Here is a 17,377-nt window from a genome sequence, read left to right on the forward strand (position 1 = left end):
TCAACACTATGAGAAATACATTTGTTGAGTAGAAGGACAGTGTCAGTAGAAATATAGATTGTGGTGTTTTAGTGGATTTGACCTACTTGGACTTGACTTACTTGGATTTTGCTAATTCATTTGATACAATTCCACTCACATTGAATGTAGAGAGTAGTTATAAATGGACAAAAGTGGTAAGTGGAGTGCCTCAGTGTTCTGTCAACGTGCCTATCAAATATTGCATTAAATACAGGCCTGTCTGAGATTGCTAAATTCATATACCTGATTTTATGATAAAAATATTTTTAATACTTATCCTTTTAAATTACATTATCCATATGTATTTATCTTTGCACTTTGTATCAATTGCATACTCCTAGCTATGATCTATCCTCTTGTTTTGTCCAATATCATGCCTCCGAATGTTGGATGGTGTGGCACATTTCTAAAAGTTGGGAAGGTCCCCATGGGAACTATTAAAACTTAACTTTTAATAGTAATAAGTGTAAATTAACTGACTTAATTTATTACTATTAAAAGTTAAGTTTTATCTTTATTATTTATTCTTATTTATTTTTTGAGGTTTCACTTTATTATTTCCCTCCCCCCTTTTTTCGGAACATTACAGCTATCCGAAATCAGCAGGGATCCCCCACTCCTCAGGATACTTTACCGAAATCCTATTTTTTCTCCTGATTTCTCCTTTTGCTTTTTGTACGTAATAAAATGATCACATTGATTGAACCACTTTTTGAATTGTGCCCTAGAAGTGTACTTATTTTCAAATGTTTAAGCTGCTTTTTATCTTATTTTATGTTATTTTTTTTATTTTTTTAAAAAGGGCATGTGTTATTTTCTTTTCTTTTTAAGAGTCTTGAGTTTTCCAAGGTTTAAAAATGTTTGGCTGAAGAATTTGTCTATATATGAGTATAGAATGACCTGAATTATTTTTGTATAAATACTCTCTGCTAACACCTCATGTTTTCCAAAGCATGCTCATTATGTCTTTCTATACAAACAACGCTGTAAGAATTTTTTTTTTTTAATTTCTTTGAATACAAAAGAAACATACTGGGAAAATGCTTGTTACCACAAACACCAGCAAATATAGCCTTTGAATAAACTCAGTAGGGGATAATAATTAGACTACAAATAAACGGTACATTAATTTAACAACATATTCTTTAAAGAGATACATTTGTAGTACAAGCCTAAATAAACTACCATGTATTGAAATGTCTCCATGCAGTGAATATCATTGATTAGAATACAAGTGTCGTTTCATAATATTTCTATCTTTAAGTTCATAAGGATTTTTGTATGTGTGTAGTGTTGCTACAATTTAATGGGCAGTTGAACAAATGTTTTAGTGACACAAATCATAATTTGCCCTGCTCACACCCTCTATAAATCTGAAGATACATAGGGCTGGATTCTATTATTAGAGATTCAGTTAACCCTGGTAATCTTCCCATATCACTTAACCTCACTTGAGTCTGCAGTAAAGATGTTTGACAGCTAACCAACTTCTAGAAAATATGTTGATCATTTTCCTGTTCCATAAATTCTCTCTGTCTTTATCTATCTAGTCTTTATTAGGGGTATTTTTTTAACAGGCACTATTGTCCACCAGTTAGACACTCCAAATTGCAGTTGGCTCAAACACTTGTAAATCATTATATTGATAGTGCATTAAAATGCAAATATTAAATAATATAAAAAAAAAAGATTAAAAATAAAAGATTAATAATACAAAATGTTTATTGAAGATCTCTAATACATTTCCAAATGATAGCTGTTCAATTAGCTTCTATGTGACTTTTTCACTTTTTTTTTTATTTTATTTTATAAACCATTAAACAACATTTATATGGCTGCTACATGAATGTCCTTCTTGAAAACTACAGTAAGAAATATAACTTGTTTTGCATGTGGAAAAAAAAGTTTATATAAAGAAATATTAACAAAATACTGGATACAAATGCAGAAAGAAAAGTCCTGCGCTCAACTCCCATCACTACTGGGCGGCTGCAATGACTACAGTACACATCAGCCCCAATATATAGTAAAAACCAAAGAAAAACAAGTTACTTGCGCTCTCTCCTTTATCCCTATGTATTTTTAAACAAATGGAGGTCTTTTAGTTACCTCCAATGGCCATGAGAGGATGAGCCCACCTGCCAACATCAAGGCAGACCCCCCCTAGGTGGGTCCTAACTCTAACCATTCACCTTGCTTCCTTGAGCCTCTGGCAAAAATCTCTAATGAGACAGAAAGGGGTATTTTTTATATACACCCCTATACATTATTAACCCTTAATAGGGAACACATGGGATGGGTGGCTGCATTGTAACAAGGCTGAGTAATACAAAATAATGGATACAAATGCAGAAAGAAAAGTCCTGCGCTCAACTCCCATCACTACTGGGCGGCTGCAATGACTACAGTACACATCAGCCCCAATATATAGTAAAAACCAAAGAAAAACAAGTTACTTGCGCTCTCTCCTTTATCCCTATGTATTTTTAAACAAATGGAGGTCTTTTAGTTACCTCCAATGGCCATGAGAGGATGAGCCCACCTGCCAACATCAAGGCAGACCCCCCCTAGGTGGGTCCTAACTCTAACCATTCACCTTGCTTCCTTGAGCCTCTGGCAAAAATCTCTAATGAGACAGAAAGGGGTATTTTTTGTATACACCCCTATACATTATTAACCCTTAATAGGGAACACATGGGATGGGCGGCTGCATTGTAACAAGGCTGAGTAATACAAAATAATGGATACAAATGCAGAAAGAAAAGTCCTGCGCTCAACTCCCATCACTACTGGGCGGCTGCAATGACTACAGTACACATCAGCCCCAATATATAGTAAAAACCAAAGAAAAACAAGTTACTTGCGCTCTCTCCTTTATCCCTATGTATTTTTAAACAAATGGAGGTCTTTTAGTTACCTCCAATGGCCATGAGAGGATGAGCCCACCTACAAACATCAAGGCAGACCCCCCCCTAGGTGGGTCCTAACTCTAACCATTCACCTTGCTTCCTTGAGCCTCTGGCAAAAATCTCTAATGAGACAGAAAGGGGTATTTTTTGTATACACCCCTATACATTATTAACCCTTAATAGGGAACACATGGGATGGGCGGCTGCATTGTAACAAGGCTGAGTAATACAAAATAATGGATACAAATGCAGAAAGAAAAGTCCTGCGCTCAACTCCCATCACTACTGGGCGGCTGCAATGACTACAGTACACATCAGCCCCAATATATAGTAAAAACCAAAGAAAAACAAGTTACTTGTGCTTTCTCCTTTATCCCTATGTATTTTTAAACAAATGGAGGTATTTTAGTTACCTCCAATGGCCATGAGAGGATGAGCCCACCTGCCAACATCAAGGCAGAACCCCCCTAGGTGGGTCCTAACTCTAACCATTCACCTTGCTTCCTTGAGCCTCTGGCAAAACTAATGGCCATTGGAGGTAACTAAAAGACCTCCATTTGTTTAAAAATACATAGGGATAAAGGAGAGAGCGCAAGTAACTTGTTTTTCTTTGGTTTTTACTATATATTGGGGCTGATGTGTACTGTAGTCATTGCATCCGCCCAGTAGTGATGGGAGTTGAGCACAGGACTTTTCTTTCTGCATTTGTATCCATTATTTTGTATTACTTAGCCTTGTTACAATGCAGCCGCCCATCCCATGTGTTCCCTATTAAGGGTTAATAATGTATAGGGTGTATATAAAAAATACCCCTTTCTGTCTCATTAGAGATTTTTGCCAGAGGCTCAAGGAAGCAAGGTGAATGGTTAGAGTTAGAGTTGTCATTAATGGTAAATTTTCAGGCTGGACAAAATTGGTAAGTGGTGTCCCTCAGGGTTCTGTTTTGGGACCGCTTCTATTTAACATATTCATAAATTGTCTTGAAATAAGCATTGAAAACCATGTTTCCGTGTTTGCAGATCACACAGAACTTTGTAAAGTAAAACAATGTAAGCAGGATATAGCTTTGCTGCAGATGGATTTGGATAGATTGGGGGACTGGGCACTAAAATGGCAGATGAAATTTAACATAGAGAAATGCAAAGTTATGCACTTCGGGGTCAAAAATGCACAAGCAACTTACACCCTAAATGGTAGTGAATTAGGGATAACCACACACGAGAAGGATTTGGGAATTGTTATAGACAACAAATTAGGCAGCTTAATGCAATGTCAATCTGCAGTTGCCAAAGCCAGTAAGGTTTTGTCATGTATAAATAGGGGCGTAAATTCTCGAGATGAAAATATAATTTTGCCTCTTTATAAATCGCTGGTAAGACCACACCTTGAATATGCTGTGCAATTTTGGGCACCTGTTTTAAAAAAAGGATATCATGGCACTAGAAAAAGTGCAGAGACGAACTACGAAATTGATAAAAGGAATGGGGCACTTTAGTTATGAAGAAAGGTTAAAAAATGTAATTCTCTTTAGTTTAGAGAAATGGCGCCTCTGAGGGGATATGCTAACATTATACAAATATATTCAGGGCCAGTACAAACCATCTGGAAATCTATTCATAAACAGGGCTATACATAGGACATGAGGTCACACATTTAGACTGGAAGAAAGGAGATTTCATCTAAGGCAAAGAAAAGTTTTTTTTACAGTAAGAGCAATAAGGATATGGAATTCTCTGCCTGAAGAGGTGGTTTTATCAGAGCCCATACAGATGTTTAAACTGCAATTGGATAAATACATGCAAAAACATAACATACAGGGATATAATTTCTAATTAGTGGGGTAATAGCTGCTTGATCCAAGGAGACATCTGACTGCTATTTTGGGGTCAAGAAGGAATTTTTCATAGTTTTTTGCAAAATTGGAAGTGCTTCAGACTGGGTTTTTTTGCCTTCTTTTGAATCAACAGCAAAAACATATGTGAGGAAGGCTGAACTTGATGGACGCAAGTCTCTTTTCAGCTATGTAACTATGTATACTGTTGTGCAGCAAATGTGTGCCTGCCTTGGAGTCAGTGTGTGTTAGTCTATGTTTAGTTAGTCCCCAAAAAATATATTCTGGAGCTGCCCCTGTTATATATAAAAGACTGAGAGTGCATAACAGTTCCCGGCTCCCCAATGGAACCACCACTAATTTATATTCCTTGTAGAGGTTTTTGACAGTAAAAGAGAATTTTAATTAAATATATAAATTCATGTATATGTATTGCCAAATATTTGTCATACATGGACTATATGTTTGTTTGTTTTTTAATAAAAGTTGTATCATGGTACTTAAAAAGATGATATCTGAGTATTTTTTTTGTATCAATTGTATGTCATCAGAAATTATTTAATGAAAAGAAGATGCATTTAAAGTGACACTGAAGGCACCCAGACCATTTTAGCACATTGCAGTGGTCTGGGTGCTGTGTCCCTTTTGCACCTAGAGCTGCAATGTTAAACATTGCAGTTCCAGAGAACTCAAAGTCTGCCCTCAGTTACTGTCTATCAGACAGCCACTAGAGGTTTTCCGGAATTGTAACAGACTTTTGGTCACGCTCTGTATGAGGACCATCAGCGTCAGAGTTTTCCCCAGTGGAAAGCATTGATTCAGTGCTTTCCTATGGGGAGGTGTAATGTGCGTGCAGCATTAGTCACCACTCATTGCGGGACCGAGGAGGGGGCGGAGCTTCGACCCAGTGCAGAGAGACATAGGTGCTGGGATCAGGTATGTAAATAAGGGGTTTTTAACACTTTAAAAGGGTGCTAGGGAGGGGGAGGCAGATGGATCTGTAGTGCCAGGAATACAGCTTTGTATTTCTGGTACTACTGTATGCCTTTAAGCAGGACTAGCTCTGTATATTTATGATATGAAAAATGATAATCAAATCTGACTGATTTATTTAAGGTTCTTAATTGACTTGATTCCTTAATTTAATTGTAATAATACAAATAAAAATGTATTTATTGGGGGCGGGGTCTGACTGCCATGCTGGCTGGCTGCACGTGAAGGGAGCTCTGAGTGCTAAACTTTAATCTAGACAAATCTAATGACCATTCCACATAAGAAACTCTCAATATCTGTGCCTGAGACAAGCCAGATACATTAAGGCTGAATCCTGCCACTTTTGGACACACGAGCACCGACTAAACCCTGAAGGAAATTTGCGGCCTACCTGGAGGTGCAGGCAGTGGAGAGGTGGCCGATCTCCCTGCTAGTATTCCCGGAGACATTGCAAACAGCAGAAGCTCTCCTGCTTCCCCCCCTGCCGGTGAGGGATATCCCGGCGCCTGCTAAGCAACCCTGGTGGACAGATGCTGGAGACATCTGAGACCTGACACTGCAACGACACGCAAACTTCGCCACTGCTTTGACCAAGATGGCGACCTATACGCACCCCTCCACTGCACGAGGCCCGCTAGAGTCCAGCTTAACGCGGCTCGACCAAATATTTGCCGACTTCTGGCTGAAGCTAGACCGAGCATGCCACACTGAAACCAGGCCAAGAAGCCACAGAAGTACGCTGCTATACGTACCTGATGTTCACCAACAATATGGGTTGTTGACCCATATTGTTGGTGAACATCAGGTACGTATAGCAGCGTACTTCTGTGGCTAGATGTCCAGCCACCGCGCACGCCAGCCCTAAGAAGCAAAAGCCACGGCGGACCTCGGATGAGAAGCAGCCTCCTGGACAGGAGCACATTCACAGAGCATCTACTCACCTGTGCTCTCAACCAGGTGCTACAATCACGAGGCCAGCGGCGAGAAACGCACCTCGACGATCCGCTGCACAACGGGTCCAGGAAACAAGGCCGGCTCTGAGCCACAAAGCCCCAGTGGTGCCAGCTAGGCTGGAGGCTGTCCTCAATGCCTTTTGGCACAAGCTAGAAAACCGGGCACTACAACATGCCATACAGAAGACAGGCAGCCACCTACCTGAGAGGCATCCACACCAGGCAAAGAAACAGCCTGCAGTTCACACCAGGAGGGAGTTCCCGCAGAGAAGGTGCAACAGACCACGCAAACCACCCCAGCACAAGGACAAGCAGAGGAAAATGCCGCTGGGACCTATTGCTGGCCCTCACCAACGGTCTGCAGGACTCCTGGGCACACCGATCCGACGGGCTGAACTACTCCACCTGACAACGCCTGTGCCGGGAGGCCTGAGGTACCGAGCCATGCTGCAGGACTGTGAGGTGCCCACAAAGGGCATAGGCTGATGAAGGGGTCTGCCACCACAAGCTGTCCGGCTGGACACAGGCTACTTAGGCTACTTTGCTTGCAATCTACCAATTTAATACTAACCACAGCCAAATGCTCTAATGCTCTAAATCTTCATATCTGGACTGTTGCTGCCATAACCTTGTTCTGGATAGATCTGATTAGCATGTTCATAATCGTATTTAGCCAGCCTGACTTTATGTGAATGTTTCTGGGGTTTTTTCTCAGTTACTCCACTCCATAAACAATATAGATTTACCTAGTGAGCCTGCAAATGTTTAGCTACTACCTGGTCCGGGGATGGGCGGCCTTTGGCGCTGCGGATGTTTTGGACTGCACATCCCATGATGCTTTGCCAACATTATGGCTGTAAGAGCATTGTGGGAGATGTGGTCCGTGGCGTCTGGGGTGCCGAGGGTTGCCTGGCCCTGACCTAGTCTATTAATTATACATGCCTGACATGAACTGGTATTTTCTTTATCATCTTTCAAACTAGTGCAGTAGTCCTGACAGCATGTCCAGCAGCCTAACTCAGGCATGAATATAGCACCTTCTGTAATACCTAGTAGACAGGACTTCTAACTACTGAACTCACAATGTTATTGTTTAGCAATCTATATAGGACGACTGCCCTTCATGTGCCCCTAGCATGTTTAACACCGACACAGTCTTGTATTATATTTTGACCTTTGTGTATGTTACTTAACCTAGCAAGTCTCCTAGCCAACTCACCTATATACACCTGTACCATGATTTTCAGATAGATGAACCTACCTAGGAAGCATAAAACTCTGTTTATCTTATGTTCATACCATGAAAATTGTGCCTCCTCAGCAATGCAAAGTCATGTAGTTAACATGATTGTAAACGTGACCTAACTCCTCATAAGCTTGTCTAGCTTAGCATGTCTAAACCAACTCATCGATGTTATGTAGTTAGTTACTCTCATGTTTTCCTAAAAGTAAAATGTGCTGTTTAATCTGCCACACTTTAAAATACTAAAATGTTATGAAAAAGCCTGTAGCAGCTGTTGTGGCTCTACAAGCCTGTTGTTACCTCATGCACAATAAAAATAAAGAATTTTAAAAAAAAATATTTATTAAATATTTGTTTATTAAGTAGAACACTGGATAGTTACTGACTTACTTGATTTTTTTAAAAAAAATATTATTCTCATTAAAACAGCACCTTTGAACTTGATGTGCCAACACCCAAAGTCAAACATCAAGATACAGAAGTATCTTCCTTCCAAGTAAATACTGAGGCTGACGTTAAGTTAAGAAGATCCAAAAAGAAAACAAAAAGAAGTAGTGTGGTATTTGCTGATGAGAAAACACCTCCTGAATCATCTCTGTCAGATTCCAAACGCGTGAGTTTTTATGAGCTGCAAGTTTAGATGATTAGAGGATTAGTTCTTCCACTGAACACTGGTACATTTTGGAAAAGAGGGTGGACTGCTGTAATTGTAGGATTTAAACGGATTGACATTAACAAAAACTGGTTTCTCCAATTTTAGCTGGCCTTCCTAAAGAGTTAGGGTTTCTTTGCATTTGATCATGTTTTCCTTCTTATTTATATATTATTTTTATGGGTCTGCAAACCTACATATCATAACACTGTGTCTCAACTCTTACATGCTGGCAGTCTCAAATTTGCCAGGACAGTCCTGCCTTTTGGGGTACTGTGCCACAGTGGTGTATCCTGGTTTTGTGCTGCCCTAGGCAGGACAAAACTCAGGCGCCCCCCTCCCGCCCGCGCCACCCCCATCCAACCCTTCCCCCCGCCCACACCACCCCCACCCTTCCCCCGCCCCGCCTTCTAAATACACACACACACATTCACTTACAGATACGCATACACTAGCTAACAGAAACACACACTCGCTAACAGAAACACACACACACTTACAGACACACTCACACTCACTAACAGACACACACTAACAGACACACACTCACTAGCAGACACACACTCACTAGCAGATACACACACTCACACTAACAGACACACACACGCACTAACAGACACACACTAACAGACATACATACACACACACTAACAGACATACACACTAACATACATACATACACACACACACACTAACAGACACACACACTAACAGACATACACAGACACACTAACAGACATTCACACGCACACACACTAACAGACATTCACACACACACACACTAACAGACATTCACACACACACACACACTAACAGACAGACACACACACTAACAGACATATACACACACACTAACACACACACACACAGACATTCACACACACACACACACACACTAACAGACAGACACACACACTAACAGATAGACACACACACACTAACAGACATATACACACACACTAACACACACACACACAGACATTTACACACACACACACACACACTAACAGACATACACACATACTCACTCACATACATATTTAACACATTTTTTTATTTTATTTTTAAAATTTACCTCCTTACCTTTGGGAATGCTGGGGGGTCCTATTTCTCCCTGGTGGTCCAGTGGCTGCTGGGCGGCGCTGGCGGGCGGCCGGCGAGGGAGCACTTCCTCTGAGCTGTCTGCTCAGCTCCCTCGCGCGCCGCACAGTGAGGCTGGGAGGCGGAGTCGGAATATGACGTCATATTCAGGCTCCCAGCCTCACTCTGCGGCGCGCGAGGGAGCTGAGCAGACAGCTCACAGGAAGTGCTTCCTCGCCGGCCGCCCGCCCGCCCGACAGCGCCGCCCAGCAGACCGACCGACCGACCGCCCGCCCACCCGCCCGCCCAGACGGCATGTCAGTTAGCCGCAAGGCTAACAAGGCAATTGCCCTGGGCATTTGGGGGCGGCTTTTTTTGCCGCCTCCTGGAAAATGCTGCCCAAGGCAAATGCCTTGTTTGCCTCGCGGCTAATACGCCCCTGCTGTGCCAGCAAATATAGGCCACATGGGCCTGTCCCACCTTTATATCCAGTCTGGATGTGTACATTTCTTACACAAGATGATACTAAGGAGCTAGTTCATGTAATGTCTTGTACTGACTACTGTAATTCTCTTCTTATTGGTCTCTTCAGTGTGTACCGACTGCTGCTGCCAGGCTTATTTTTCTCTCCCGTCACTCCTCTCACACGTCACCCCTTTGTTAATCGTGGCATTGGCTTCCAGTACCCTATAGGATTCAATTCCAAATATTATCTTTTACCTGCAAAGTGCTCAACAACTCTAACCCCCGTTACACCCTTTCTTAGCCGCTTAACTCTGCTGGTGTCTTTACTCTTCTCTGTTTGAGCTGGGTCCTCATCAGCCTACTCCTGTCAAATTTTTGTAATTTTTATTTTAAGTTTGTTTTATTTAGTGTTAAAGGCCGCTTAATAATATTGTAAATCACTGCGGAATAAATGAGCCCTATGTAAATGCCAATAATACTAATAATGCACTTGCATTGCCTAAATAACATACACAAAATAAATACATATATACCAAAAAAATTAAATAGAATAACTATACTATAGTATAATATGACTATACTATATTATCTGCAGATATAGCAGAACAATTTACCATTGCAGCAAATTCATTGATAATATGATCAACATCCCTTTTAATGGTAACCCAGAAAAGAGAAGCAAATTGGCAGTATTTATTTTAAATATTACAAATATTAAAATATTTAAGACATATGCAAGACATTACAATTATTTACAAGATCCTTATCCCAGCAAATAAACATGACACTCTGTTGGACCAATATTGCAGTAGAATTGCTTGAATTTAAAACAGTGTTTTTAGTAATACTGTTCGGATAATGTAGGTCCCTGAGTCTGCTGACAAGTTCACCGCAGTAAAAGCATTATAAATGGTGTAACATGAGCACAATTGACACTGGTTTGAATTAGAACGAGGACCAGAAGCCAATCATTTATATTGACTGTTCTGTTTAGTGTGTTGTCCAGGACTGGTATCTCCGGTGAGAAATTAAAATGTGCAGCTCAAAAATGTAATGTTATATGTTTTTTAAAATATGTCATGACATATATGTCATCATTTTTAGGAGCCAAATGCCACATTTGAACATTTAATATAACAGATTTCTTATTTATCACTCTTTTTCTTGCTTATATGTATGCCACTAGTACAATGTATATTGTTATATGCATATTCAAGTGCTATATTTCAAGATTCACAATGCTCCCATGATTGTTTTGATGAGTGAATATTTAATTACTGTTTATTATACATAGTAGATGTCCACACAGTTTTTCTAATACGCTGTTGCTGTTTAGAAATCATTTTTTTTGTGTCTGTATTTGTTTAAAGTGGCTTTATTCTGCCATCTAGTGGCATAGTTAAACTGAACTGATTGCTGCTTGAATGATTAAGATCTAAGGAAAAGAGTATTTTGATGTACTCATATGTCTGTGTAATTTGTATCTGTTAACTAAACGGTTTGTAGATATATTTATTTTTGTATTTTCATAGTTATTCACACTCACCAATATTCATATAGGTAGTACAATACACATATACACAACAGATATTTGTGGACATGTAGCCCTTTTTTAATATTTATTGTGCTTCAGCACAAACACCGATACATAAGATGAAATTTAGTACATGAGAGATACATTATTGTCAAAACATGACATCTCTCTAAATTAGCAAAAACTAATTTTGAACTGGTACGGCAAGGAAGAATTAATTCACATTATCTGAATTAGTACAATAGTATTAGAACCAAACAAGAAATAGAACCTAAGTAAATAAAATAAATAAATTAGTGGTCCATAATAACCACCAATGTAATATTGACCAATTCATACCTTATATACCTATAGACTTTAGAAACACAACCATGGGTCGCAGATGGCTTAACAATGAGAGACAGTCATACCTCCTCCGAGACCAAATTTTTTCTATGCAATATGGTAGTTCGACCAATGTTTTTTCAAGGGGATTTGAACCTTTCCTTTTCTCAGGAAACAAGAATGTTATTGCTAATGTACATGCTTTGTTGATTGCTTTCTAAATATACAATTGCATATTCATACCAATATACTATACTATGCATGCTCTTTAGCTATTATACCATTCTACAGGGCAAGATGAAGATCTACAATTCTCATCACTGTCATTTAACTTGCTTTTCCCAATTATCCATTTCTGCAGGAAAATGGTAAACTATAGTATATGGGACAATAAGTGTATGATGACCAGTTTATTCCAACGAGGCAAATACAAAATAGAAGAGATTTCTAGGTATAAGAAAGAAGATGAACTAAAGGGATCCTGTAGTGCAGTTTTCCTGCCTTCTTATCTTTACTGAGGGAGGAGGGGGACATTTCTCGATCCCTTGTGGTTGGGGGGGAGGGGCAATAAATGTATTTATCTTAAAAAATTATAAAAAAGCCCCCCTACCCTCCTCACCACACATTCACAAACTGCCCCCCCTACACACATTGCCCTCCCATACACGCACATGCATCACCCCCACATACACACACTGCCCCACACACACACATTGCCCCCCCATACACACACTGCCCCTCCATACACACACTGCCCATACACACACTGCCCCCACACACTGCCCCCATACACATACACTGCCCCCCACACACAGAGCCCCCCATACACACACTGCCCCACACACACTACAGCCCCATATCCCAGCAGACCCCAGGTAAATTGTCAAACGGTTAGACTACTTACTCTGGGAGGGGGTCCCGGCACTCCTGGCACCATAACTACTACACGGAGCTGTACTAGTTATTGTGCATGGATTATTTCTTTAAATAATCTACAAGTGCCCCTCCCGAGATCAGGCTCTGGACCCGCCACTGGTCCAGCGTCAGATAACGGACCAAAGGTCCGTTTCGATTCCGGAAGCCCTCTAGTGACTGTCTAGTAGACAGCCACTGAGGGCAGACTTAGAGCTGCAATGTAAACAGCAGCACTAAGTGCAAAAGGGACACAGCACAAATGAAGTGGTCTGGGTGCCTAAAGTGTCCCTTTAAGAAAGAAAGAGAAAGCTGTGCAGCAGAACAGCAGCGAATCGTGGCTCTTGAGTTGTGAGCCCAGGGAAAAAGTAGTTGTCTGAAAACAAACTCCTAATGTAGCAGTCACAATCCTAAAGGGGGTATTGGTTCAAACAGCAGCAGCATAATTTAGCTCCTCAGACATGAAAAAGCAGTTGTGTGAAAACACACACACATCCTGAACCCCAAGAAAAATATAAAGTCTGAGAAGTTCCAACATTGCCAGCAAAAATGGGAATCTACATTCAGATGCATTTGTACTTTGTCTCTGCCATTTCACACAGCATTTGTACTGCTCCCTCAGGTAAGAGAAAACGACTATGTTATTTCTAAAGGGGAAAATATAGACTTTTAACTCCAATAGGCTGCCCCTCTCTGCATGGGTGGGAAGTAACTACCAGATGTAAAACATGGACTTCATAGTGCACAATGATAAAGTCCCCATCTCTGATAGCATTAATCATTTTTGCTCCACACTTACTGCAAAGTTTAAAAGCTCATGTGTACTGTTATGCCTACTTCCTCTCCAACCCACCTTTTTTATCATGGTTTGAAGAGATGCCAGAATCTTAACATAATCTTTCTGAAAAGTGTAAGGAGTGACATAATGATAACCTAATACTCACTTAAATGCAGAATTCCTGTAATCCTACAAATATTGGCTATGTATCAAACTAAAGCAATTATATCTGTGTTTAGATACATAAATGAGAAAAGAAAAGTAAAACAAGGATTAGTTAGATTAAAAACAAAAGAAGGAAGGTATGTAGATGAGGATAAAGGTCTAGCTGACTGCCTCAATGAATATTTTTGTTCGGTATTTACAGCTGAAAGTGAAGGAAAGGGACCTCTGTTAAAAAAAAGGATAAATGAGTCATTTATTACATGTGAGTTTACAGAGGAAGAGGTTCTATTTCAACTGTCAAAAGTAAAGACAAATAAGTCAATGGGACCTGATGGAATACACCCAAAGCTATTAAAAGAGCTTAGTGGTTGTCAGGATCGGGACAGGGATCCAACACGCAGCGTACAAACAGTAGCCAGATACGTATACCAGACCTTAGAATGGCCGGACTAACGTAAGTAGTACTGAGAGAATAGTCAAAGACAAGCCGAGGTCGAGGGTAACAGAAGACAGGAGAGCGAGAGACAAGCCGAATCAAGGATACAGAGGTAAGCAGAGTAGAATAAACAAGCCGGGTCAAAACCAAAGGGGATAAGCAGAATACAAGCACTGAGTGACTAGAGCAAGCTAGAACCACGACAGGGCAATGAGCTGACGAGAGAAGCTCCGTTAAATACCCTGTTCAGAAAAGTAACCACGCCTCTGAGGCGTCCAGATTGGTCCTGCAGCACTTGACTGACAGGTCGTTCCGGTAGTGTCCTGACGTACTTCCGGACGTGATGCTGTAAAAGGCAGTCACTCCCTCGCGGCCGGCTTTGCACGACCGGATAGACCGCGAGGAAGGAAGCCATCAGACCGTCCGGATGGAGGAACTGCTAAGTCTCTACCTCTTTTGGAGGTAGAGACCACAGGTACCCTGACAGTACCCCCCCTCTCAGATACGCCCACCGGGCGGAAGACACCTGGGCGAGAAGGGAAGCGAGAGTGGAACGCCCTGCGGAGACGGGGAGCATGCACCTCCTCCTGAGGTACCCAACTTCTCTCCTCAGGACCATAACCCTTCCAATCGACCAGATACTGCAGTCTCCCTCGGGAGACTCGAGAATCAACGATGGAATTGACCTCATACTCCTCCTGACCCTCCACTTGCACAGAGCAAGGAGGGGCGATCGTGGAGGAGAACCTGTTACATATTAGTGGTTTTAGCAAGGAAACATGAAATGAATTCGGAATGCGTAAGGCATTAGGCAACGCTAAACGATACGCAACTGGGTTAATTTGAGACAGTACCCTGTAAGGTCCAATATATCGAGGAGCAATCTTCATGGACGGCACCTTTAACCGAATGTTTCTAGTACTTAACCATACTCTATCGCCTGGAACAAACACCGGTGCTGCCCTTCTACGTTTGTCAGCGTGTTTTTTAACCAGCATGGAATTGTGCAGAAGGATTTGTCGAGTCTGATCCCACAACTTCCTTAAATTGGCAACATGAATATCCACCGACGGTACCCCTTGAGAAGAAGACTCCGAAGGAAGGATGGAAGGATGAAAGCCATAATTCAAGAAAAAAGGGCTAGACTGCGTAGAATCACAAATGAGATTATGTGCAAACTCCGCCCAAGGAATCAAACTGACCCAATCGTCCTGGTGTTCAGACACGAAACAATGTAAATATTGTTCAACTTTTTGGTTAGTGCGTTCAGCAGCTCCATTGGACTGAGGATGATAGGCAGAGGAGAAATTCAATTTGATGCCTAGTTGGGAGCAGAAAGATTTCCAAAAACGGGAAACAAATTGGGAGCCTCTGTCAGAGACAATTTGGGAAGGTATCCCATGTAAACGGAAAATCTCCCTAGCGAATATCTCCGCTAATTCAGGCGAAGATGGGAGTTTAGGTAAGGGAATGAAGTGAGCCATCTTAGTAAATCTGTCCACCACAGTGAGGATAACAGTCTGCTTTTTAGAGATAGGCAAATCAACAATGAAGTCCATAGCCAAACAGGACCATGGCTTTTCAGGCACCTCTAAAGGATGCAGAAATCCGCATGGGAGCGAATGAGGTTGCTTAGTCTTGGTACAAACCTCACATGCCCCGATGAATTCTTTAATATCTTTACGTAAGTCAGGCCACCAAAAATCTTTAGAGACCAGAGCATATGTTTTGCGGATGCCCGGATGCCCCGCCACTTTGCTGTTATGGAGACAGCGTAGCACCTCCAGTTGGAGAGTGGCAGGAACGAAGTGTCGATCCCCAGGAGTCTGTTTGGGTGCCAAATGCTGAGACTTCATGATCTCGGAAAGCAATGGAGAGTGAATCCTAAGATTCGTGTTTGCGATGATATTTCCCTTAGGAACTATGGAGGACAGGACTGGTTCAGTAATAGTGGATGGTTCATATTGACGAGACAAAGCATCGGCTTTAGAGTTCTTAGAACCAGGTCTATAAGTAAGTACATAATTAAAGTGAGTGAGGAACAAGGACCAGCGAGCCTGTCTGGCGGATAAGCGCTTAGCCTCCCCAATATAAGACAAGTTTTTATGATCCGTTAATATAGTAACAGGGTGTAATGTCCCTTCCAGTAAATGTCTCCACTCCTTTAAAGCCTTAATGACCGCTAACAGTTCCCTCTCCCCGATGTCATATCTGCTCTCAGGCCCAGATAATTTCTTAGAGAAGAAACCACAAGGGTGTAACGGTTTATCCACCCCTAACCTTTGAGATAGAACAGCCCCAACTCCTGTCTCAGAGGCATCGACCTCGAGCAAGAAAGGCAGAGTCGTATCAGGATGAACTAGAATGGGAGCCGAGGCAAACAGTTCCTTGAGAGTCTTGAAAGCAACAAGAGCCTCCTTAGACCAGACCTTAGTATCAGCCCCTTGTTTGGTCATATTGGTAATAGGCGCAATGATAGAGGAGTATCCCTTAATGAAGCGCCTATAGTAATTGGAAAAACCAATAAACCTCTGGATAGCCTCGAGTCCTTTGGGCAAAGGCCAGTCTAAAATAGATTGGAGTTTTTCAGGGTCCATTTTAAAACCTTCCCCAGAAATCACGTACCCAAGAAAGTCTGTCTGAGACTGATCAAAACTGCATTTCTCCAATTTGCAGTATAGACCATGTTGCAGAAGTTTGTGTAATACCTTTCTGACCTGTTTATGGTGAGTCTCAATCTCCTTAGAGTGTATTAGTATGTCGTCCAGGTAAACAATAACACAATCATGTTGAAACTCCCTAAGTACCTCATTAATCAAATCTTGAAATACTGCAGGAGCATTACAAAGTCCAAATGGCATAACCGTGTATTCGTAGTGGCCATACCGGGTATTGAATGCCGTCATCCACTCGTGACCATGCTGGATTCTCACCAAATTGTATGCCCCTCTAAGATCTAACTTTGTGAAGATCTTGGAGCCCTTAAGACGATCAAATAACTCGGTAATCAGTGGGATAGGATAGGCATTTCTGACAGTTATTTTATTCAAGCCTCGGTAATCGATACAAGGTCTCAGCGTG

At 41.4% G+C, this 17,377-nt stretch overlaps 1 protein-coding gene across 1 annotated transcript in view; it reads left to right on the top strand.

The window, feature by feature from the left end:
- Positions 1–17,377, top strand: part of DOCK2 (dedicator of cytokinesis 2) — an 816,002-nt gene that overhangs the window by 784,241 nt on the left and 14,384 nt on the right. Inside the window, exon 49 of the mRNA XM_063447503.1 lies at positions 8,380–8,563. Coding sequence (XP_063303573.1) covers positions 8,380–8,563 — 184 coding nt within the window. The remainder of the gene's footprint in view (positions 1–8,379; positions 8,564–17,377) is intronic.

Source organism: Pelobates fuscus, chromosome 3, assembly GCF_036172605.1.
Source record: "Pelobates fuscus isolate aPelFus1 chromosome 3, aPelFus1.pri, whole genome shotgun sequence".
Taxonomy (NCBI): Eukaryota; Metazoa; Chordata; class Amphibia; order Anura; family Pelobatidae; genus Pelobates; species Pelobates fuscus.